Source organism: Toxotes jaculatrix, chromosome 2 (assembly GCF_017976425.1).
Source record: "Toxotes jaculatrix isolate fToxJac2 chromosome 2, fToxJac2.pri, whole genome shotgun sequence".
In the NCBI taxonomy this organism is placed as follows: Eukaryota; Metazoa; Chordata; class Actinopteri; family Toxotidae; genus Toxotes; species Toxotes jaculatrix.
Genome location: NC_054395.1, coordinates 4,535,737 through 4,561,525, shown reverse-complemented (window position 1 = coordinate 4,561,525; position 25,789 = coordinate 4,535,737). Strand labels below are relative to the sequence as shown.

The 25,789-nt window shown below is 41.8% G+C and overlaps 1 protein-coding gene across 3 annotated transcripts; it reads left to right on the top strand.

Moving 5' to 3' along the window:
- Positions 1-15: 15 nt before the first annotated feature.
- On the top strand, positions 16-25,412 carry dennd2da (DENN/MADD domain containing 2Da). 3 transcript variants are annotated; one of them, XM_041062476.1, is made up of 17 exons: positions 16-283; positions 5,286-5,352; positions 5,471-5,557; positions 5,723-5,791; positions 12,693-12,737; positions 13,005-13,100; positions 15,100-15,275; positions 16,043-16,155; positions 17,673-17,742; positions 17,847-17,924; positions 20,408-20,548; positions 22,752-22,900; positions 23,146-23,317; positions 23,416-23,466; positions 23,595-23,676; positions 23,772-24,017; positions 24,577-25,412. In XM_041062476.1, the coding sequence occupies exons 1-17, from the start codon at positions 254-256 to the stop codon at positions 24,642-24,644; spliced, it is 1,740 nt and encodes a 579-aa protein (XP_040918410.1). In that variant the 5' UTR covers positions 16-253; the 3' UTR covers positions 24,645-25,412. The 3 variants fall into 3 exon arrangements, with proteins under 3 accessions (XP_040918410.1, XP_040918420.1, XP_040918428.1); XM_041062486.1 differs by having other exon boundaries at positions 17-283; positions 13,005-13,097; XM_041062494.1 differs by lacking the exons at positions 16-283; positions 5,286-5,352; positions 5,471-5,557; positions 5,723-5,791 and adding an exon at positions 7,518-7,958.
- Positions 25,413-25,789: the final 377 nt, after the last annotated feature.

The window sequence follows — 25,789 nt, the reverse complement described above, 5'->3', positions numbered from 1 at the left end:
AAGAGGAAATCCCTGCCTGAGTCTGAAGTCCATCAACCGCACATTTCAACAAGCGCACTTCCTCATACATGTGCACTTTCTGCTTCATCGTTACTAATGACAGCTACACACGGTGCCCGCATGTGTTGGGAAAGAGATCATTTCAGCTTTGATTTACCGATGGAGAAATAGATTCAAACTTATGCCAAGGTCAACACAGTAACAGTGGATCCGGTGGATTAATACATTTCTGTCATCTGCTCGGCCAAGACAAATGGACAAGACATCCCAGCAAGCGCAGGTGGTAAGTGAGGTTCCACACTCTTTGCGGTTTGAAATTGAGGAGGCACCGCTTGTTTGTGTATGCTCATCTATGAGTAACCTGACTGAATTCAGCCATACACACAGTCAGTGGCAATTAAACAAAAACAGAGAGTCGACATTACAATGAAAACATTTGAGAAACTGACATTTCCTGTGAATGTCACATGACAGGAGGAACAGAGAACTTTGATCTTGACAACTTCACTTTTACTTCCTGTGGTAAGAAGTATACGTACACACCATTTTGATGTTGACTCTGGAAGGAGGGCGTATTCGTAAAAACATTAAATGTAACCACAAAATATTGGTAACATCATGCTCTCTATTTAACTTCCTGTGCATTTGTCTGAGCTGGAAAAATCTCTCTGCAATAAAACTCCACTTTATTGCTGTTATGTAAAATCTAGCACTGATTATAAATTACTAAACACTGTTACTCAGCTGCTAAACACTGTGTTTACTGTGATGTGAAACAAGTTCCATCACATCATTTTAAATGGTGTTCTACTAACCAGGGTCTGCTCCATTTCACTGTTCACATAAGAACATCACTGTATAAGTGAAACCAAAAGCCAAGTGACCAAAACTAAATATTTGGTTTTGGATTAGATTAGATTAGATTGTTTGGTATTAGAACATTTACTACAGGCGCAGAGAGCTGTGCTGATCGACCCTCACTTTGCCCACTTTCTGTACATTGTGTATGTATTAGGGAATAGTTATTAAATTACTTTGTGGTAATTTGATTTAGCCAGCTCACTCTGTAACACAGATGACGCACTGTTAAATCTTGAGCAAAGATGATTTATAGATTAAATCATTTGTTCCTAAATGGCAGGAATGAGGGACTTGTTTTCACACCTTTTTTTATATAAAGTTGTTGTGTTTGCTGTTCTGCAATACTCTTGTTTATGTTTTGTGTTTTTGTTTTTCACTGGATTCGTTTGGTTTTTGTCTTGATTGTTCCTAACTGACATGAGCCAGTACTAATCAGGGCCATCAGCAACCCCCCCGCACTGATCCTGCTGGGCAGGTAGAAACACCGGAGGTGCAATATGGTTTGTCCACACTGAAAAAGTCTCTTTTGTATCAAAAAGTCTGTCTCTGTCCACAGCCATGGGTCACAGTTTGATAATTCCGGGACCCAAATGCAGACATGAAGGGCAGGCCGGTTCAGGAACCAGGCTAACAGACAGGGGGGAACAGACAGGACATAATTAATTAAATTACCACAAACATCATACAACCTGGACTGAACCTGGAGTCTTCAGGCTCCCACAGGCTCTGTCTTCAGCAGTAGAAGAAGTACAGCCTTTGTGAAGACTGTACAATGAAGAGTGTCACACAATGAGCTGAAAGCTTCACACTTAATAATTCAGTTAAATTCAGAACTTTAAACCCATTTCTGCCCAGGGAAGGTGTAGTGTCAGAGGTGATACAACAAAGAATACAATGGCCTCATTTTATTGAAGTGATTGAAGAGATAAGCTAAAGCTGTGTTTGTTATGGGGTCCGTTTACTTCATGCATTGTGTATTCACAGGCGTGGTCACTGTAACTCTCTGAGGCCACCTGTTCCTTTGAAGTGAATGACAGGTGAGCTACATGTGTGTACAGGTCTCGACGCACCCCAACAACCACTTAACAGTTGCACTTTGGTGGTCTGATTTGCTTTTTTCTTCTAGACCAAACTTCTTAGAGGCAGCTGCAGGATCTGGTTTCACTTTAAGCCTCTAAATGGATGGTTCCAGAGTCTTCTTCTAATGGCGTTGTCAGTTTTGGTGGGTGGGGGTTGTGGTGTGCAGTGTGCTTTATGTCTGACCCAGTGTCTTTTTTTATAATATACCACCAGGAGGCCCTAACTTGCCTCTACATGTAGTGAGTGGCTTTAAAGGAATAGTTCAACATTTTGGGAAACATACATGTATTTGCTTTTCTTTCTGAGAATAACAAATAGTAAAGTAAATCTCATCTCTGTGAGCTACATGCAAACTTGGAGTCAGAACACAGCTTAGCTTAGCATTTAGACTGGGGAGTGGGGGGGGGGGGGGGGGGGGGGGGGGTGCTTTGCAAAGAAGCTCATTGTCACAGTGAGGTTGTGAGGTTTGGTATCACTGAGTCTGTACAGAGAACCAAAACCAAAAACCTGAGCTAACCAACCATAACTGATGACCTGTCCCACAGCTGGAGGCGTAGCACTGAAGTGCTGGATTAATACACTGTAAAACCACCAAGTTGTTGTTGTATATTTTGAGTACAAATGAAATGAAAACCACCACATTAAATAATAAAACAAAAGAACAGAGCTTGTTTAATAGTAACAGTGACTCGTTGCAAATCAAGGTGATGACTTTAAGTGAAAGGATACAGCCTTTATACTAATTAATGGGTATATTCAGAAATCCGTTTTCATCAGAGATTTCAGCCTCCCAGGTTTATTAGTCTGATTTAGAAAGTGTTGAATAGCAAATTTTTATTTATTTATTTATTTTATTTTTATTATTTTTTTGGTGCAGACCACTCTGTTAGCTTACTGATGGTACTTCTTTTCTCTTGGACTCTTTCTGCTAAAGAGCTTTGACTCAATGTAGGTGGAGCTCATTGCTCGGTTTTCTATGGCTCAGTTTCTCTTTAATGTATTCAAAACAAACAAGAAACATAAAACTCATCATTTCCTGAGCCAGAGGATTTTTTTCCCAGGAAAGATCAATGACTGACTAAACAGCAAATGTTAAAGCTTTCTGAAACTGAAACATGGGATTTCCTCAAACAGAAAAAGCAGAAAAACAGACACTGTTTTAACCAACTAATATTACAAACACTTTGTGAAATGCTCCACTAACCCTGCCTAGATGCATTCCACTTGCACACTAGTGGTTTATATTGCTGGGGAGTTTTCCCATAGGGCATCGTCATGTCCTGTCATTTCACTTGGCTATAAATAGTGGCTGTGTCTTCCCATGCAGAACCAGTGATGTTCATGCACAGTACATGCAGTATGAGCCTTCAGCTGAGTGTTTCAAACAAGTGTCACTACAAGTCCAGCTAACTATAAAAGCCAACTAAACTAAAGCAACAATAATGGCTTAGTGGTGGTAAAACATTGTGTCCCTAAACTAAATTATCAGCCAGTGTCAGTGACCTTGTCTTGACACTGACTTAGGTTTTAGAGGTCACAGCAGAGCAAACAAACTATTAACGCCAAGTAAAGACTGGACCTGTGTGACTCTGTTCACCAAGGTTTGATAAGCTCAAACATGCTGTTTACATAAAATGCCCTTTGCAATAACTGACTAAGTAGCTACCACAAAAAATAAGTGGGACTGTGCAGTGAATGAGAGTTTAAAGCTGCATTATCTTTTTTAGGCTCATTGATCGGGGGCAAAACATGTTGCACTACAGGATCACCAACATACATGTGACTAGATCATTCGACCTCAGCATAGTGAGGAAATAATGTAATGACCAAAATGGACCGAGTGTCTTTAGGGAGCAAAATTGTGCATTGATCAGTCTCCATCTTGCCACCCGTACGTTCACTTTGTAAAGTCTATGTGGGTCTGGGTTGCGGCGGTACAGCAGCAGGCTATGCCAGGAAGCCCAGACACCTTTTTTTCTCATTGCAGGGTCCTTTGGCTCTTTCGAGGGATTCAAAACATTCTCAGGCCATATTGGCTATGTAAGTCCTCCCAACATGTTTTGAATCTGGGATCTCCTCCAAGTTGGACATGCCCAGAAAAACTCCACGGGCAGGCATCCAGGAGGAGTCTTTATCAGATACCCGACCCACCTCAACTGACTTCTTTCAGTGGGAAGATGCAGCAGTTCTGATTCAAGCTCCTTTCAGATGTTTGCCCTCCTCTCACTGTCTAAGGCTGAGCAAAATTATTTTCACCTGTGAAGATTCTCAGTCATCCAGCTTATGGTATTTCTGAATACTTTACTAAGGCAGCTGGACTTGTTTGAGGTTCTCAAATAAGACATTTCTTACCTCAGGCTTCTTCAGTGTTAACTGACTGGTGGGGAGTCTTCCTCTGGGCTCAGTATAACAATTAGAAATTCTTTTAGTCATTACTCAAAACGCACAATCATAGATAATGATTGAACATAGATAAGCCAATCAACTGAAAGTCCTTATACAGGGTGTCAACACACCTTACCCTCCCTTGTGAACAAACCCTGAGCAGGATACTTGAGTTCCTCCACTTGGAACAGGAACTCACTCTGAACTGGAGCGGAACAACAGCCGATCTGCTCATTAGGTTTTGGGATATCTTTAGCCCTGATCCAAGATTGTTTTACAGAACCTAGATATTTCAGTCACTTGGGGTTCATAAAAGTTTCTAAAAGAGGAATGCTTAAAATACAAATTCATGACAGGCGCTTTGCACTTGGGGAAGACATCAGGCATGTGGAAAGTAACAAAAACATGATTTACTCAGACCGCCAAGGAGTTTATGTTTTCACCTGTGTCTGTTTGTTTGTTTGTTTGTTTGTTTGTTTGACCTGGGTCAATTTCTATGAGTCTGAATTTTTGTCTCTGAGCTCTGGTGTATGTAGTTTGACATCGGCCTCGGCAGAGGTATGCGCTCTACTAAGTGCCACTGGGCTTATTATTGTAACCATGATGTTTCTCTGACTTTAACAAAGTGCTTATTTTAACTCATTGATCTTTCCCTAAACTTAACTGAGTAGTTTTTGTGTCCAAACCTAACCTCCTTTCATTTTTCAACAGTGACAATGTAACAGTGTTGGAAGGCACGGACAAGCAATGGTGTCGCTGTCAGTAATGTGCCGTTCTAAAGGCCATTTTTATATTTTGAAATACCAACAGACTGACCAACATCCTTTTTTTAAACATCCTTTTGCTGACAAGGCAGAAAATGATTCTAAAATCTATTTCTAGCCCGCAAATTGATTTGTATAATTTACTTCTCAGTCTTACATTTTATTTACATGCATCTTTATTCCCTTTTCTCTCAGAGGGTGGAGGAGCAACTGTCTCCAAACACCAGGAGGAGTTTCAGCTTCTCATCTCTCCGTATTAAAAGTAAGACAGTGAATCATATAACACACATTCACGGGGATATAAAAGGCTTTAATTTAATTTGCCCTTTTATTAACCGATAATTCTTTCATTGCTGCATATCGTTGTGAATTTTCTGCAGGAAGGCACAACAGTTATGAAGAGGGTGGATTTTCAGGGCGGAGAGGGTTGCTGTCTTTTTCCTCAGTCCGGGAGACATCACGAAAGGGTAAACAGCACAGTACAGTACTTTCATAACTCCCACTCAGCCAGCTTCTCTTACACTGTTAAATCCACAAAGGTGATGACACCAGGTTGGTCCATATAAAGAAGATTTTAATGCAAACCTTGTAGACCTTAGGGTCATTATATTTCTTTTTCATTTTAATCCTAGAGCTGTTCTCAGGTGGCGATGGCGCGTCAAAGCTACACAGTGCTCAGGAGGACGCAGATATGTTAAAAGGTACAGTGAACATTAGGTGGAAATGGCAAAGCGTGGCATACTAAGTGGACCTTCATTCCCTAAGGCAGAACACAGAAATCACACCTGTATTAGCTGATCAGCTGCTTCATTCATGCTTCACTATCACTCCTTAAATCATTAGCTCCTCGGCTGCCAGCTGACCAGTAACATCTGATCATACTCATACAGACATAGAACGCAGCTATTATAAACTGACACTCTGAGATGCTGAGGTGTGTTAAAAGAACACAAAGAGAACATTTGCTTATGTTCTCTGTACTCTGCTGATATTGCTTCTAAAACTAAAGCTTAATATTTCTGCATAGGTTAGGGGGGATTAGTTCTCCAGGAGAATCATTGTTGCTGCTTGGATTCTTTGAACGTTTTTTGTTGTTGTTGCTTTTTTTTTTGCATGTTAGGTTAATTGCACATTAGGTTGACTGGCTACTCTAAATTGCCTGTAGGTGTGAGTGTGTGTGGTTGTCTGTCTTTGTGCGTCAGCTCTGCGACCAGTCCAGGGTGTACCCCGCCTCTTGCCCATAGTCAGCTGGGATAGGCTCCAGCTCCCCGCGACCCTGACGGATTAAGCAGTATAGAAAATGGATGGATGGATGTTTGGTTAAAGTTAGGGACAAATGGTGGTCTCACTTAAATATTTAAAAAGTCAAAAGTCACTTCAGGTAACCAAGTGATTTAGTGCTCTAAACCTAACTACTTGTGGGACGCAAAACACACACCTTGTTCCCAGGTCAAGTTTAGCAGATGGTGGTGCCAACCTCCACACAACTTCTGTGTGGTAAAGAATGCAGCTCCTCCCGGGCTATAAAACCATTTCCAATGAACACAATCCAGGCAGAAATCATGTTTTCTCTAATGTATACAAGACAAAACCACTTACATACACCAATACATACTACACATAGACCCAATTTTATAGGAGAAATAAAATCGGTTTGATATATTTCATTATAAAATAAATAGGCAAATGCTTTTCTGACTGTTAAATGTGGATACAGACAGAGGCTGTGTGACATGTTCCTGACTCTTGAGATAAATTTCCTTTTTGTCTTCTCTAGACAAAATCCATTGAAGAGACTCAACCAAAACCAGTATGAATTGTAATATAAGATACTAAAAGAATACATTAAAAATGTCCTGTTTCAGATGGAAAGGCAGAGGAAGAAAGATTACAGGACCACAAGAAATTATAAAAGACGACAGAAGATATGAATTGTTAGATAAAAGATGTAAATCCATGGAATCTGATTTTTGCATTTCTCTGAGATTACTCACAGAAATCAGTTTTCACATGGCCCTAATTTTAGGGAATGCCACGTTATGTCATGTTGCCCTTTGCTTAACTTTTTTTTGTGTGACTTTGTCACATTGGCATCACAACATGGTTTTTAAAGAGCATCACTACATTTTTTAGTGCTCCTCTAAGTCCAGATATTTACAAGCTGAAAGCAGAAGTAAACGAGATTTTCCAGAAATCTCAACCTGTCTTAACAGTCTTGTCGAACTGGAGGAAAAGTCATTAAAGTAAGTCTGATTCAGCTTTCTGATATTTAACAGGTTCCTGTGTAAAAGCTATTCTGGCCTTTTCCAGCAGCTGCTTGTTGCTTCAGGGTTACAGCTGGAAGGACTACCATTGCTTTCTTTCTGCTGTTACTCTTTGTTCAGCTCTCTTAACTACCAGGACTGGAGTACTGACTGGGAATGTTGAGTGTGTTGTGTGCTGTTTATGTTAGTTGTTCCTGTCTAATTGTTTTTTTAACTTATGTGACTGACTTGCATCTGTTTACTGGCAGCACACCAGGTTCCCCATCACTGAATCTCTAAAAGAGCGACCAACAATAGGAAATGCCTTCTGACCCGTTTATTTTTTTTCTCCGCACATGACGTGAACGCAACACAGGAGAGCCCCGTTGTGGCTCGCGCACAGCTCACACAGCGGAGGACTGTGAGTTTGTGAAGCACGTGGAGAGAGGCGGGGAGTGCGAGCTAGGATGAAATTTATGTGGCGGAATGGAGACGGTGAAGAGCCGCTGTCGAGTTACTGAGTTCGCACACACAGCTCGGAGGACTGCGGTGCGTTTGTGGAGTTAAGCAGCAATGAGTGACACGGTGACAAGGAGAAGAAAGGGGCCCTCGAAGAACAGATGGAGTGAGTAGTGGACAGCTCACACAGTCGAGGCTGCTGACTGTCCTTTATCTGACTGACGGAGTGTCCGCAGACTGAGCCGCTTGCCTGAACCTTCAGAGCTGTCGCATACATGTAGCATACCTGTCAGAACGTGCGGTGATGGGACTTGTCTCGAGCGGGTTTGCGGCCACTTGTTTATCCGGGTGTCATGTGGTCTACGACTTCATGTTATCGACAGCTAAACCTCTGACTGCACTAGTTTACTCAGCCAGTGAACTACCGGCCCTCGGCTTTATGTTTGCAGCTTGGTGAAATATAATTGTCTCGAGTTGAATTTTGGATTCCAGTAATTTGCTTTGTAGAGCTGCGAGATTTGTGCCTTAAACAACTTTGACGGCAACATTAAATTTGCTCATTACTAAATGCAGTTTGGTATGGAATTTCCTTTGGCGGCAGGCTGATGTTGGAGGCTAAGTTGGTGTTATATCCCATATATACCTTTGTAAAACAACATTTTTACAATGTGATTCACTGCGTCAATCCAAAATCTGATGTTTGGCTGTGACAAGTGCAAGTACTAAACTACCTAAACTCTCAATACCTATAAACCTTTCCTTAGACCATAGTCCATAATCTCTTAGCTGTTTAATGGATTCTGTGAAGCCTCAAAGTCAAAAATATCTTTGCAGTCAGTTTGAAACACTGGCGTTATTATGAAGTCGAACATCTTTTCTCACCCTAGGTGAGGTTCTTCATGACCGGCCTCTCTTTAAGCCTGGAATGCGGCTGTTGTCAGAGAAAAGGATCACTGAAAGAGAACTGGAAGAATCAGGTGTTTGAAGCTAAAAATCTGCCATATTTTGGATTAAACTGGATAAACACAAACATACAAGAGAGAAAATTTTATTCACAATCAGCATTCTGGTTCCGGGTTCTCGGAGTGGAAAAGACAAATGCAGAGGATTCAGGTAGTGTTGTCTGGGCTTTAGTGACTGCGCCATTCCTTTGCGTATAGAATCGACAGTATGGTGTTGTAACATGTTCAGGAGCCTCGGGGCGTGAAGCTGTTTAACAGGACTGTTATTTGCCGCCACATCATAGCTGAACAGCAGTGGCACAACCAGACAGTAGCATGTAAACTTCACAAGAGTTTGCTCTAATGTAATAGTTTATGGCAATGTTGGTACAACCTAAGATAGGTTTTCCTGTATGGTTTTTCTGTTCCACTGCAGCTGACTGAGTGCAAAGTTGAGCAACTGCAAAACACTGGGTGGGGAAGCATTGCCATCGCTGTTGACACAGTGCAAACACCTTGTCCTGCCAACAGAAGTTATGTATTGTGGACTTGCAGCTTAAATAAAGGTTGTTGTCGGGAACCAGGGAGGTGAGTCAGATTTCAAGTGAAACCAGGACTATGTGCGATGGGACTTTATTGATCTCCTCCAGCTGTTGCTGGTCCTGGATACCTTCAGTCGAGTTCACTCTTTATTTACTGTTTGTGTGCGCTCAGCTGTCTAACCGGACACATCAACAAACTACTGGTCAAAAGTTTTCGAACACCCCAAATTTGCTGTTTTTTTAAATTGAAATTTCAGAAGTTCAGGTCCAGTAAAACAACTTGAATGGTAGAAAGGTCGGTGGTAAACTGCCTAAGGTTCCAAAAAGCAACTTAAAGCTTTACTGCAGCAGTGGAAGGAAATGAAACTTTGACAGTTAAATTTAAAAACAATTGTTTGATTTCCGAACCCTCTGTCTGTACAAAGGCAGTGATGGGCCAAACTGTGTTACTGCCTCTGAGGCTTTATTAGGAAAATACAGGACAGCAGGAAGCAGGACTGTATATTGCATCCAAATGGAGAGAAAAAGACAAGTCTCCAGACCAGTCTGCAGAAAAGCACAGTCTCCAGACTTAATCCTCATGGAGCTGGTCTGAGATGAACTGGACAGAAGGTGAAAGCAAAGCAACCTGCAAGTGCAAGCTCATCTGTGGGGAAGCCTCAGTGTTGGGACGATGTTTGATTTCCGTTGTAGGAAGAACGTCAGGAGAGCGTTCGACTGCTGGATGAGTCAAACGTTATCAATTAAACGTAGTTCAACATGAAGATTCTATGATTCCTTGTTTTTAAAATCTCCAATTGTTTATTTGTCACATTCTTTATTTCAGGAACACTGAGATATTGAACTGTGTAAATCTAAATAACCGATGGGGAAAAAACAATGAGATGCTCTGAAACCTTTGACCGGTAGTGTGTGTGTCTGAATGGTGATAAGTGTGAGATCCTGTTTGACAGCAAAGCAAACATTGCAGTGACAGCCACAAACCAACAAGAATGCAGTTTGTGGTAAAGTGTTACTAGTTTTGTCTGAAAGTGATACACTTGGGATTAGAGCTTCAGTTTCTAAGTGGGGACATGTGCCTTACCATCCCAGTTTAGCGCAGAGCGATTGATTAAGCAGGATCAGTACTTTGTCTGGATCAGCACTGAGCTGATCTGTGTGGGTCGCTTTTATAGGAAATATCTGTGGTTTTTGTTCTGCTTTATTATTTGTTACACACAGAAGATAACCCACAGATTAATTTTAAGTCATATTAAACAAAAATATGAAGCTATTTTCAAATACACGACACATTCATGAATCACGCTCATTCAGTTTTGTGGACGACATGACATTGACATCTATGACTTTCCTCTTATGCGTTGGCAGATTTTTTTGTTCATACTATGAAATAACTGCAGAATGTGTTGCATCAGAGTTTACACCCTGAGACAGAGCAGAGAAGAATAAAGTCAATTTATTTTTCAGCAGATCAGCTGCAGAAATCTGCTGAGAAGTCACAAATGTCACGGTGCCCACAAACAGACAGGAAGTCGTCCACAGATGAGCAAAACCTGTTTGAGGTGTACAAATGCATCCACAAATACACAAATGTTTAAATGCTTATTTACAAACCATACCATCGACACTGACACACAGGCATCATTTCTCGCCCTGCTGGTTTTGTGCTGGCACCGATCATTGTATTTTATGTCTGAATTAAGTTTTTTAACTGTCAACAGTTACGATTTACTTTTAGTTTGGTACTTTAATGCACCCAACATGAGATACCCTAACACTTCCAAGTAACACTGGATTCACTCACTTTCACTTTTACCCATTTCCAGTAAGCGACCTTTCTTTTTTCTCTCCGTCTTTTTCTTTCTCTTTCAGCTGTGACATTTTAACAGTTTTGACTTGTTGTTCTTTGTTTGGAACAAATTCATTTCGTACACTTGACTTGAGGTATTTCCTCGTTTGTAATACCAAAATTAAACTCCCATCTCCAAACTCTCAGATCTCTCAGATGAAGTGAGGTTAACTGTCTCAAAGTTCAGGTGAAGGTTTCCTCAAGCCGTTACACACTAAAGCCTCACATGCCATTTTTCAAGAGCATTAAACATGTTTTTCCTACTTTATATTTACTTACCATCTAAGAGATAAGGTAAACAGAATTTTCCTATAGAAATCAGTTTTATCCCACATCACCTGAATGCAGCACAAGGATGAAAATTCTTTCCTCACTCTGAAGTAAACAAATGATTCAGCGGGCTGTTAGTGCTGTTGTTGTCAGACAAACAGGGAGATGTTATTGATGGTGGCTCTAGTACATCGTCATTACCAGTCTGAAGACATGGGACTGAAATCAGAACACGTAGATCTCATATTAAAACACTGCAGCACAGGCTTGGTCACTGTGGAAGTTTGTATATTCTGCAACAGTGTGTGTTGGAATAGCTCCAGTATGTGTGATATCAGCACCAGAGGCGTCTCTAGGAGTTGACAAGGCCTGGGGCTAAGCCCAGACCATCTGGGGCTGAGGTCGGGGTGTGTGTGTGCGCCAATAGGTTTTTTTTTTTACTCATAGTCACAAAAGACTGATAAATTGTGCTGTATACACGATACAATATAGGAGGGACATTTGCATATCTTTTGGATCACTGTGGTCTGCTTTGTGCAGTGGGTGCATGCACTGTCACCTAGAGGCTGGACAATTTATTTAGATAAAACAGAAACCTACCCTATGTTGGCTGGTAGATTAGCTCAGGCTGACATTTATGCATCTACAGCAGTGTGTCCCATGGGTCTTGGAAAGATGATCAAAAGCCAAAGCCCTCTCAAATATTATGAAAAATACACTGAATAAAACACTGTCAGCTGGTAGTTCAACAGTCTAAAAGCAGGATACATGTTGGTGTGGTTCTCAGATGTAGGGGTGCTGTCACCAGTGGGGACTTTTGTTTATATCTCACCTCCTGTTGTTACTGCTGCTGTGTGAGCCTGACAGCTGAGCATAAGCAGCATTGAATGCACGCTGTCCATGCCAAAAGAAGGTGCAGAGGACCTTTGAGGCACAGAGTGGATCCTTCAGATTCTTCGGTTTGGCTTCAGTTTCCTTTCTCCAGTCTTTGATTCTGCGGCATTTATTCTTTTTTTTTTTCATTCGTTTCATTCATTTATTTCCTCATGGAATATTCTAAAGTTTACTGAAGTTTCCATTCAGGATTCTCTCATCTCTTTCCATATTTTATTTTGTTTCTGGTGTGCCTTCCGTATTTTCACCAGGTTAGGTTGTTTGAGCACAGCTCCATTTTTTTTGCAAAATCTTTTTTTTTTGCAACGTGGCCTATCACAGCACCAGCAGAATGGCAGCCATTGTTCTTTAAAGAAAGTGACTCTGAGCTGTTTATTCACCTAACTTTCCTCTGTGTTGTCTAGGTGAGCAGCCCAGAGGCCTCATCTCTGATGTTGCTGGGAGACACAGTAAGTGCAGTGGCTGGAGTCCAACAAGGGCGATTTTCTCCATTCTACACTTTGCTTTGGACTGAAAAGATCAAATTTTACCTTGGATAGTCAAATATAGGTTTCATAATTGATATATGTGTCTTTTTACATTTGATTACTCCATCAAAACTCCGTCTTGTGCTGTTAACACTCTCGCTCTACAGGCTAGAGAGGTGGCTCACATGCTGATGGTGTTCTGTGAAGGATTCAGCAATGAGCAGCTGCTGGGTTTTGTCTCTCCCACAGGTGCCATCCCATCAGGTGAAGATGAAGGTGGGCGACAAGGGGCCCTCAAGAGGATCAGTGCCATGTGGTCCTCCTTCCGCAGAGGCAAACGAGGTAGTGAGTATTACTCTGCAGAAAAATGATTCAAGCTTTTATAGAAGGTGGAGCTGGATGTCAGCAGTGGTGACATGACCTTTCACACAGGCTTGAGCCTCTGTAAACTGTTGTGATCAGAGAACTGCTGGGTGACACTGGGCCCTTTCTGTCTGGCTAACATGGCTCCTTGTTTCCCCTCTCTGGCATCTCTTCGTCACCCAGCACGGCACAGAAAGCACTGGTGAAAAGACTTTTTTTTGTTAAATCTAGAGGAGAGGTTTTAAAGCTGTGAGGTGCACCTCCCTTAGGGGTGAGCAAGGGGGGGAGTTGAAGGGTTGGGCGAGGAGGGGGAGACGACACAGTCAGCAGATGGAGCTGCAGTGGTGGCTGCAACACACAGCTGGAGGCAGTTAAGGTTCTTTCAAACCTTTAGCACCTGATGGCTGCAATTATCCTGAAGATAAACTGTAGAACTTAAAACTTAAACGATGAAGCTGCATCATCAGATCAGCTGACCGATCAACAGTCTCTGAAATGATTCTGACTGAAGGGTGCTGCCATCTGTCAAAGGATTTCTGACACACCAGAGATCCTTCTCTCCTTGTCTCCTCTGAGATGCATTTAAGTGATTTTGTTTTTCTGGTGACTTGTATAGCGTACAAACAGCTGTTTGACATCTGGGTTATTACAGATGTAATCTGTACAACGCAGAAAGACCAGTCTTGTAAATACATTTTCTCCAGAGTACACAAACAGCTCTGTCAATATGGCAACAATCTGGAGGCGTGGGATGAACACAGCTGAGTCACAGAGTGGTCAGTATTTTCACAGGCTACTGTAGTGTTTTTACCACTGTACTCAGAGGAGTATCTGATACAGACTTCAGAGGTACAGGTTCTTCAGCTGGTACATATCATCCCAGCAAAAGACAAACATTTTCTATGGCAAAATAAGTTTAATAATCAAACTACAAAGTGGTCAGATAAAGTTTTTATGCATGTAAGTGTGGTAGTTTAGGCCTGTGGTAGACCAGCAGGCCTAAAACACACAGGGGACACCACGCAGCCAAAGCTCAAAGCTCCTTGCTGGTGTGCTTTCATTTTAAACAAAAAGGCAGGAATGCAGCAGAGAACACATGAGCAAGCTGACAGACTGTGACGGAGACAGGATGAAGCTGGGCTGTTGGTGTGGGGGGATGGAGGGGGTGACGAACTGATGGTCTCAGAGCAGAGCAGTGGAGTGCAGTCAGCAGGAGAGATGGGTAGTTAGAGGTGTCAGGGTCAGCGTCAGGAGACAGACACACTGTACATACACTGTAAAACATGACTTCTTCCAGGCTTTGTGCTAAGCAAGGCTAATCCAGAGCCTCCATGTCATTCTCGGAAAAAAAGCACAGAACTGTATTCCCCAAAATGTTGAGCTGTTCGCTAACAAAAACAGCTGTCGAGTAATAATGTGTAATAATTAAAGAGGCCCTGTGGGGCTTTCTTGTAATCAAACAAAGGTTATGTTTAGGTTCAGTGTTACTCATCAGACTGCATTATGTGTGTCCTTCAGATCCACAAAACATGTAGAGTGTATTTTCTTCCTCATTAAAGATTTGCAGATGTTTAAGTATTTTGCATCCAGCGTTGTTTACATCCTTTTTTTTTTTTTTTTTTTACGAGCTTGCATTCTTCTTCTTCTTCCCAGTGCTGGCATACTGTAGCATGTCTCATCTGAAGCTCACCTGGCTCTGTCTTGTGGTTCTTGTCTCTCTATCCTCTAACTTATCCAGGTTTAGTGTTTTTCCTTTCCACCAGTTGAGATTTTGTGTCAGCAACTCATCCTGTCTCTGCAGCAGGGAGTGTGAGGCTGCAGACCTGTAGTGAGTCAGTGTTGGAAGGCCACTACTGTCACATGAGCCATCATAGGTCAAAGACCAAGTTGTGATCTAAACAGCCCTGTAAACTTTTCCATGTTGCACTACAGAGGTAACCCTTCATGCTGGAGCACAATGTATTTCTACATTTCTGTGCAGGAGTCAAAGACCCAGAGCCTGCAGAGCCGCTGGGCCCTGAAGTAGCAGACAGCGCATCCAGGCAGCACCGCTATGCCAGTGGTCAGTACTTCTTTGAGTATCTGGTGGTGGTCAGCCTCAAGAAGACCAAGGACGGCAGCGGCTATGAACCTCAGATCACCTACCAGTTTCCCAAGGTCAGTTTGATGGAGGAACACGAAGGTGTAATATATATATATATACTCAGCAGGTCAGCCTGACAGAATCAGCCTGGGGCGTCTGTTGAGTGAGAGAGATTTACATTTAAGCACTGGTCGGCAACTGTGGCCTAAACTACAGAAAATAACATTAATATTGTTTCTCAGAATTTAAAATAGAACTCCAGAATTTCAGATTCACTCCAGCACTGTTTCAGGAATGAAACTTTGAATTAGCATCCACTTAACCAGCGACCCCAATAACAGAAATACAAATCTTTACCACTCATTAGCCTCTAGTTTCATACTGATAAACTGGTGGGAATGCTAGTATGCTAATTAGAGCTCGATCAATACTGGATTTTTGGGGCCCATGTTGATTTTAGAGAGTAAAATCAGCATTTTGTTAGATAGGCTGATATTCTTCTGTTGCATTAGTATTGTATTGCTATAAAGGCACTATGTGGAAAATTCGACTGCTTCTAGTATTGTTTGTATCCACAACGTGTAGCAGTACAGCAAATAAAAGAGGAGGTGACTGCATGCTGATGTAAGCCTTACAGGACGCAGCTTATCAGTCAGAGTAATTATCTCAAGATGTTTAAATGAGTGTAAAATCCCATACAGTCACTTGAGGGTTGACCACTATGAAGCCGGATGTTCAACAGATGTTCACATGATGTAAAGTGTGTAAGAAATCATAGATTTAAAAAAAACAAAACAAAACAAAACATGGGTGTCTGTGTGTTGTGTGGGTGTACTTTCAGAGAGATGGGATGGCGAAATTTCAGAAAGAGGAGGAGGAGAAGACGCTAAAGGCGATCACTCTGTTTTGTTTCCCTGAGGGCATCAACTGGGCTCCTCTGACAGAATATCACAGGTACAGCTGCTTCTCCGTCAGATGTTCTATCACCATGATAACCTTTATTCTCGTATTCACACTTCAGTGTACAGTTGTATGCAAAGGTTAGGGCACCGTGAGGTTCTGTTTTTCAATGAGGAATTTTCACCCATGCTTCCTTGAAGATCACCAGAGATGGGTTTCGATGAGAATTTATTGATATCAGCCGCATTATTGATTCTGCTTACCAGTCAGATTCTTTATGGATTCCCTTAAAGGTCTGTTTTCTGTGAAGGGAGGGGTCCTGCACAGGTTTTCAGCCTCAGTGCAACAGTTTTATTTTCTCTGATTCTGAAGAGAGGCTGTAGCCTGAGAGCTTAGCTGTAGCTACAGTCTGCCGTGACCTAAAATGTCTGAAATGAGAGAATATTTTTACAGCATCTGTTTTCATATAGGTCAAAGAAAAAACACCTGCCTGTGTGGTGCTAATGTTACGTTATGTAACACAGGATATTTACCCTCGGTTACAGGCGTTAGGAAGCAGTGGCTCTCGTGCATACAGTGTCAAAGACATGAAAGACCTGGAATTTAAGCCCATGTTTTGTAGAAAGATGTACAGCGTATTGCCTGTGTTTCCACCCTTACTTGAAATTACCATTTATGGCTAGCACAGCTGTATTTCCCTCAGGTTGAGAATTTACTTCCTGAATTCACTTCCTGTCAGTGTTGTACCACAAGTACTGACAAGAACTAAGAACAGAGATCATATTTGTCCTGCTTCTCTGCACTGGTTCCCTGTAAAATCCAGAATAGAACCTAAAATTCTGCTCCTCACCTACAAAGCCCTCAATGGTCAGAGACCATCATATCTTAAGGAGCTCCTAGTTCCATATTACCCCAGTAGAACACTGTGCTCCCAGAACGCAGGCTCACTTGTGGTTCCTAGAGTCTCCAAAAACGGGAGGCAGATCCTTCAGCTATCATGCTCCTCTACTGTGGAACCATCTACCAGTTTGGGTGTGGGAGGCAGACACCCATGTTTAAGTAGCAGACTAAAAACCTTCTATCTCTCTCTCTCTCTCTTTCTCCTCCCACCATGAGCCAGGTTCTGTTCAACGTTTCTACCTGTTAAAGAGTTAAATGCTGCCTTTGGGGGAAATTTCAGGTCCCTGTAGATAATATAAAGAGTACAGGCTAAACCTGCTCTATATGAAAAGTACCATGAGATAACATCTGTTATGATTTGGCGCTATGTAAATAAAACTGACTTGTCTTGTGGTGGTGGGCGGTGTGGTGTGTAGACGAGGTGAATGCAAACACTTAGCAGTTTTAGAGGGAGAGAGTGTAACCCCGGTTATTTTCCGTGGCTACGATTTACACACGTTCCCTAAATGCCTCACATGCAGTTTTTTGGTAGACACTACAAGTGCATTGACATTTGAAGAAAAGCTTATTTTAATATCTTTTTTTTCTGCAGGGGTTTTTTATAAACTTTTGCATACAACTTTGCATCAGTGTAACTCTCCTATTCTGAGTTTCCCTCCTCTGTTTTGCAGTGAGACCTTCTCCTTTGTTCTGACTGAGATCGATGGCAGCAGAAGAAATGGATACTGCAGGAGGTTACTGGTCAGTGTGTTTGTCTGAAATGGTCTCACAGCGCGCCGTCATTAAGAACTCATTTTTTCCAAAGCTCATGAAATATTCCTTATTTCTAACCCTCCAACCTGCAGCCTGGAGGAAAAGGAGCTCGCCCACCTGAGGCGTACTGCATCATCAGCAGTCTGGCTTGTTTCGGCCTCTTCTCTAAGGTGAGTCCACTGAGCATTTCGGAAAAGAGGAACCCGCTGTGAGTGTCTTTCAGTTTATGTCTTCATGCAGCTTACTTTGCTGTACTTCTCGAAATGCGGAATGGCCTTTTGTTCAAAAACTGTCTGACATTTCAACAGAACTGGACCAGTTCCCTCTCAAACCCAGACACTATTGAGGAGGCAGCTGTTAGTTTCTTATCTTCTTATCTCATGTTGTATTTTATCAGCTGATTTCAATCTTTCTGAACAGTGTGTTTAGAAAGCACTGCTCTTGCCCTTGATCCCTGTTGAGATGTACTTGACAGGTTTACTACTTGGCCAGTTAGATTTATGGTAGCAGTGATTTGACCAATCAGATCTCATCTGGCCCAAATATGCAGCATACTGTACATCCTTATTCTCCAGTGCTGCATGCTGATGACCTGCCTGCTGCCTGTTAACATAAGTCATGTGCTTTGTGTGTGTGTGTGTAACACCCTGAGGCTGTTGCATTATTTACACTCCGTATTGAGTTCATATGATGCCCCTCCCATTCCACGTCTGAAAGAGTCAGTAAACACTGTTAGCGGTTTAGCAGGTACTTTATTTTATTTTTGGCACTTCCGATGCTTTGTACTGTACATAACCTTTATATCTGTAGATCTGAAAAAAAAAAGCATCAGGCTTTGACCACACATAAAATAAAATGCTGTTCAGATGTAACCACTGCTAATGACAGAGAGCAAGTGTTAACATGAACAGGGTGAAGTTACCAGGGGATTGTGCAGTTAACAGCAGCTACAGCAGCTTGAGTAAGAGGGAGAAGGTGTTGATGATAAATAATGGAAAATGGAAAAACAGTAACGGCTCTGTTTCCTCTTGAGCATCATTCTGAGTCCGTTCTGAATCATCATCAACAACAACAACTCATATCAAAAATAAAAGTGATAATTAGTGTTGCTTGTCATATTTTTGAGGTGTTCATACTGTACTGCATCTACATCTGGAGCCTAAATGTTATACTGCTTCTGGGTTGTTAACAGAGCTGAAACAATTCATTGATTAGTTGACTGACAGAAAATTTATTTAATCATTAAAGTACTTTTAAGCAAAATTTCAAAATGTGCTGGTTCCAGTTCCTCAGTTGTAGAGATGTGCTGCTTTTCTTTGTCTTGTGTGACAGTAAAACCAAAACCACACTCTCAATATTCACATGGTTTCAAGCTCTTGGAGAACTGGCCACAGTCTCACAGATTTACTCTGTCTCAGTGTGTGATCCCAGACTGATTCCATGATGCTGAGATCAGGTCTCTGTGGGGGCCAGACCATCTGTAGCACGACTCTTTGTTCCTCTTGTGTCTGCAGACAGTTCTTGATGATTCCGTGTGTTTGGGCTCGTTCTCCTGCTGCAGAATGAATTTAGAACCAATCAGACGTGTGAAGAATGCGAATTTAAACATCTGAAGACTTTTCCACAGAACTGTTAATTATCAAAAAAAGAGTACTAGTACTCGGATACTCCTTTTTTTCCATTGTCAGTACAGTAGTACTAAAGTTTTACTGACACGTGTTTATTTCTATGTGCAGTACTGGCATATTGCATGTAAGAGCAGCTCTGCGGTGACTTAATATTAACAGTGTGTGTGTGTCAAGGACGTCTTACCGGCTGATTACTAACCAGGAGACACACCTGTATCAGGTGGTTTTGTGTTTGTTCAGTGGTGTGTCACTTACTTAAATGCAGCCCCAGGCTCAGTGGGAGCAAAATGTGAAGAAATGATTCTGTGAATTCAGGCCGTACCCTCGTTCCCAGTGAGGACAATGAGGAAGTGGTGTTCAATTTTCTGGGAACTGGGCGTTTTAGTGACTGGGTGAAGTTTACAATCTGCAGATAAATATGTCCCCACCATCATTTTTGTTAGAATTTCAAACAGCCCTTAAACTTTCATGTTGGGAAAATAAACATTTACAGCCAGTGTAACTGAATAAATGAAATCCTGACTATGGTCCTGCTCTCAACAGGCTGTCCTTAGACTTACAGCAGTAAGTACAGACTTCACTGCAGTAGCATGTGCTGCTGATACTATGTCTCCATCAGCTACAGTTGAGCCCTTTCTAACTCACAGGATGCTCACATATATCTCTATTAGTAATTTATTAGATGATTGTAATTCTACGACACTTGTGTAAAGCCTACCAGCAGCTTATAGAGCAGAGTGATCAGTATGACATGACTCTGTTGCTGCACTGATGGAACAAGTGGTGTGATTGCTGATTTTTTTTATAGTACTGGTAATAACCTGACTTAATGTCTTTAACAGCCTTATTTGATCAGTGGCTTTTATTGTGGTAAGCTGTGTCTTTTAGAATACACTTTTAAAAAAAAAAGTCATTTTACTGTTTGTATAAATGCTGAATTTGACAAAGAATGAGTTGGCTCATATTAGTATTAAATAGTGCTGTATCATGACTGTGTGTTCTCCTGCGTGTGTGTGTGTGTGCAGATATTTGACGAGGTGGAGAAGCGGCGGCAGATCTCCATGGCTATGATCTACCCATTCATGCAGAAGCTGCGGGAGGCCCCATTCCCAGCTCCGGGAAACACTGTGGAGATTAAGAGCTTCATTCCTGAGTCGGGCACTGAGGTCAGACCAAAACCCCGTCCTTCTGCTCATAACGGTCCACTTAACGTTTGATGACGGGGATGGGTCACGATTTTTGAGGTTTCAAATAGCCATTGAATTATACTCGACTATCATCTTGTCTTAAAAAAAAAACATGCGTGCGCTCGAGTGGGGAGGGCACCTCGAGGAATGGTGGCGTAGTTCTTCCTGGTGAATATTGAATAGTATTTTTGCTTGAAAGTAGTTTCGTTAGTTAGTCCTATGATATTTAAAGCCCCTCTCCATTTTTGTTTGGCGTCAACCCCGGTCAGATGAAGGCATTGATATTAATTTCAGGGAAAGCTATGTTTTATTGCTGCTGGGTATTTTTTTCCCCCCCAGCTGTGGCCGTCATCAGTCAATTACAGTAAAAGTTCTCTCAGAGTTATCAGCTAAAATCTCAGAATATGGTGACATGTCTAAGAAGCAGTCAGATGATCAGAGAAGTTGGAAAAAAAAGCCCTCCAGGTTAGTCAAACTTATTTGAAAGAGAAAATGACGATGAACAGTAACATTACCACCCAAACTATCTACTGTCAACATCTGTCACTGTTTACACACACACTTCCTGCTTCACCTTTGATCTGTCACCATTACCAAACTTAAACTTTCAATTCCAGTGTTTTTTGATAACAAAAAAAAGCCCCTGTTGGGCTTTTTTTTTTTTTTTTTAGCAGCGTCACTGGTTTTGAGATCTCAGCTTTTATTTTGGTGAGTACTGTCTATCAGTTCTATCATGACTGACGGAGCCGGTGGTCAGTACTCCTGGTATCTGCTGATCTTTAAAAGTTTTAAAAGCACTGAATATAATTCACTCAAAACAGACTGTAGAAGATATTAAGACTTAAACCAAATAAAATCTGACAAGTCTTAAATGTTTTCTCTTGCCTGCTTTAGACAGTAGTGTAATGAAATGTTTCTGTGTGTGACTGTGGCCTAAGAGTGGGATTGTTGTGACAGTGGATTGTGCTCCAGGAGGCACGAAAAGGGAGCGCTCATTATGGGCAAGTGAAGATTTAGCAAAAATTTACTTATATGAATGAATCACTTTTAATGGATTAATGCGTCCATTTCATCCTTCTGGATCCAGTTTGCTTTTAATGTAAATAATGATCTCATTATGTAATGAAAAATGTAAAAATAAATCATTCTTTTTATCTTTCCTACTTTGGCCAGTATAACTGTGCAACATATTAAGAGTCATTCTATGTGGTACTAAAACAGTGGTAAAAAGTCTTAAACTTAGCCCTGCAGAAACTCGGAGCACTGCAGACTGTGATAACCCACAGTCTTCCTTTAAATTCCATCTTGAAAAGGTTCTCAGAAATTTGGCTTTCTGGAATCCAGACAGGATACATGTACGTCAGAGATTTCAGGCAGCCAGTTATGAGTGCACGTGGGATCTCCCTCTACAGTCATCTGGAGGTTGTCCCAACATTGACCAGTCAGCTGGGACATCAGCCAAGCTGCATCAAGGAAGTATGACTACACTCAGTGACACAAGAAGAAAACACTGAGCCAAAGGGCTGAAAGTTATAGCAGTAGATGGGACAGCTTTGTTGTTAAGTTCCAAAGAACTGTGGAAATAGAAAGAAAGTCCCCAGCTCTTTCTCAGGACCTGTGAGAATGCAGAGAACATGCTGAAAGAATAATAATAAAAATTAAAAAAAAACAACCAGACAAAGCTGCACACAGACTACATGGCAGCTCAGTGACACGTGAGATCCTCCAGGTGGATGTGTTTGTGTGGGGCTGTGTCTGAACCTGTCCTGCATTACCCAACCTTTACCTCAGAGCAGAAACCTAACACTGCTCGCTTCATGCCACATACCGTGTTTCAGCAGCTCTCAGTCAGTCACCTCAGGTGTTCACACTGATTCTGGCCCATTGTTTATGCTACAGTACAGTTGTACTGTGACCAGAACCTCAGGGTGAAAGGGCCAAAGCCATGGTCCCCTGACTGTGTAAAGACCCTCGTTCATGATGGCAGTGAGGGAGCTGCTCTCATTATATACACTAATGTAAAGTGGGTGAAATAACCTGCATGTCATCCCTTCCTGTAGAGCTAAACTGAATCAGACAGTGGTGTGTACAGTTAGAGCTGAAAGTCAGTGACGTGTCAGCTGAGTGATGACATGCTGGTACCACTGTTGACATATTTGTGACAGTGGTCTCTCTCCACCAGATCATCAGTCTGACCCGTCCGTTGGATTCCTGGCTGGAACACGTCAACTTCGCCACGCTTTTCAGCTGCCTGACGGACGAGGAGGTGTTACTGGTGTTCGCTGCCGCTGTCCTGGAGAGACGGATCATTTTCATCGCTGATGAACTGGGGTATTGCGTTCTCACCTGTACGCTCACAGAGGAGGTGCCATGGAGACACACTCAGGCTTATTCAATAAAAGACATATAGAACAGTAACACTTTACTGTGTTTCTAGTCTCCCCTGAATGCAGACTCATCATAAGTTTGTAGCCAGATTTCTGGAGCACCAGTATAAGGAGTCAGACAGGCTTATCAAACCTGGACAGTGTGTCCAGCAGCAGCTCTGATGTCAACTCTCTCTCATCTCTCTGCAGCACGTTATCCCAAGTCATCCACGCAGTGGCAGCCCTCCTTTACCCCTTCACCTGGCAGCACACCTTCATCTCCATTGTTCCAGAGATCCTGATCGATGTGGTGATGGCACCCACGCCCTACCTGCTGGGAGTCCAGAAACGCCTGCTCGACCTGGTCACCGACCAGAGTGATGTGAGTTCAGTTTGCAGAAAGGCGGGGTTTGTGTATACGAATGACCTCACCGGTGAATTCATGTTGAAGTCGCCCCCTTTCTTCTTTCTGTAACACAGCTGCTGGTGGTCGACTTGTCTGAGGACAAAAAGAAGACCTTCATTGTTTCAGTAGGTGTTTTATCAGTATGGATGGAAGTAAAGCTTTTGGTTATCAGTTCATTTTGAAATTCTCAGGAAAGAACCGGTGTGTCAAAGTTAGAACATTTGTGTAAAGTTGTAAAATCTTCCTCTTCCAGATTGGTGATGAAAGATCTATTCTGCCCCCAAAGCTCCAGACTGAAATACTAGAGGCACTAAGTACAAGGAAAAAAACATCAAGTGAGTCAACTGCAACCAAAATCAAATGCAAGTATATGAGTTAGGAACAGAAACATAGTTCCATCATCACAAATGTCCTCTGTCCTTTGTTTCAGCGGTGGAGGAGCTGAACCGGGTGGTATCAGAAGCCTTCTTGCATTTCTTTGTAAGAACGGTCGGCCATTACGCCTCATATGTGAAATACAGTCAAGCTAAGAAGCAGGGGGTGTTTGAAAAGAGAAGCTTCTACAAGGCCATTGAGTCCAAGACCACTCGACACTTTGTCAAGAAGTTCATCCAGACGCAGATGTTTGACCTGTTCATCCAGGAGGTTGAGCAGCAGCAGTCTGGACCGCAGCAAGGTGAGGACACTGTTACCAATATTGATATTGGACGGTTTAAAAAAAATCTGGTAACAATATATCGACCAATATTTAAGGACTCCTTAAATATGGTGATTAAAGAATTGTGTCATCACACTGAACACCAAAACACTGGTGTTAATATTTAGCAAAACCACATCTGCCCTCCCTTATCTAAGAGCTCCTACAGCTACATGCATTAGATGGGCCACAGATCCACAGATATGTCATGTAGCAGGTCATCTCTTTTTTTGTTTTCCTCCTTTGGTGATTGTAATGTGCATCTGAAGAAGAATATAATTGGACTCACAGGACAAAACACATTATGCATTAATGAGAAATGTGTAAAAATCCTAATATAAAAAACTTTCACAATGTATGCCTACATGAAAAAAAACAATCTCACCCTAACTATGAACTCAATGTAGTTTAACAAGTTTCTCAGTTTCAACTCTGGCCAATTTAAATTGTCTTGTTACCACATTCAGAACCATTTCATATTTCATTTCCTGAGTTACCAAGTGTTCACTTACTCACGCTCCTGTCCTCTGTTCTGCAGGAATATTTCACAAAAAGATCCTTGAGTACCAAGAGAACAAGAAAAGGGAGAAGACAAAGAAACACTAGCTCTCAGCGTGTGAGCCTGGGTGTAAACCAGGAGTACATAGGAAAAGATGTGAACGTTTTACTGTGTGTTTTATGTCCCGTGTTTGGTTTTAAATATGTATGTAACAGTGTGTGCATTACTGTATGGCTGTCTTGCTGCTACTCTGTGAAACACTGGCAGAATGAGAGACTTCGGGGACACGTGTTGGTCCTCAGCCTGTGGCCAAAGTGAGTCGCTAATGAGCAGGAGAATTATTTCAAATAAAGACTAGTTTTTTAAGTCCACGTGCCTGCAGTCTTTGATTTTTAGGCAGCTAAGCTCCAGTGGCTGGGTAGCCTTTTGTTTTTGCTGGTTTCTATCAGTGTATCTGTCCATTTATCTATAATTCTCCTATTTTTTTCACAGTTTTGAGTCTGAGTTCCCTGTTATGTGTGAATGATGTATTGTTGAACTGATACAAATACAAAAATGAAGTGCAACCACAGATGTCTCCATGCATGCTAAACTTGCTTGTTTCTGAATGTGTTGCTGATGGTCACTACTGTACCACAAGCATGTGGGATGATAACACATCACCAGCCACCTCCCTCCATAATTTCGAGAGAATGCAGACCAGTGGGACAGGAGAATGATCAGGGTTTGAGGATTTCCTCAGTATCAAAGTAATTCAGTGATGATTGTCAGAAGGATGGTTCATAGCAGAGATGAATGGTTAACAGTTCATTCAGCAAACTTCATTTTCCAAAATGCAAACAGGCTTAAAAAAAAAAAAAACATGGCTCAAACTGTAGTCCGGTTTAACTCACTGAATCCATGACCATGTTATTCGTCGTGATGCTTGTAAAAATCTAATTCTTTGTTGAAAAAAAAACAATTATATTGATATTAAAGGTTCTGTTCAAAGTTTCTACCTATTAAAAGGGAGTTTTTCTTGCCACTTTCACCAAGTGTCAGTTCATGGGGGAAATGTTGGATTTTTGTAAATAATATTACAAAGAGTACAGTCCAGACCTGCTTTATATGAAAAGTGCCCTGAGGTAACTTCTGTCATAATATGGTTCTGTATAAATTAATCTAACCTGCTACTGGGCTACTTGTACGACTTTAAAAGAAATGGCCGTTGTGGAAGTCTAAATCCAGGAGGCGGCAGCAAAGCAAAGTACAG

What these genes read in the sequence shown, in the direction of transcription:
- dennd2da (XM_041062476.1), top strand. Translation starts at nt 254, where the DNA reads ATGGACAAGACATCCCAGCAAGCGCAGGTG. An exon ending in CCTCTGACAGAATATCACAG is followed by an intron (nt 16,156 to 17,672) that starts GTACAGCTGCTT and finishes TCTGTTTTGCAG; the next exon opens with TGAGACCTTCTCCTTTGTTC. An exon ending in TGGTCACCGACCAGAGTGAT is followed by an intron (nt 23,318 to 23,415) that starts GTGAGTTCAGTT and finishes TCTGTAACACAG; the next exon opens with CTGCTGGTGGTCGACTTGTC.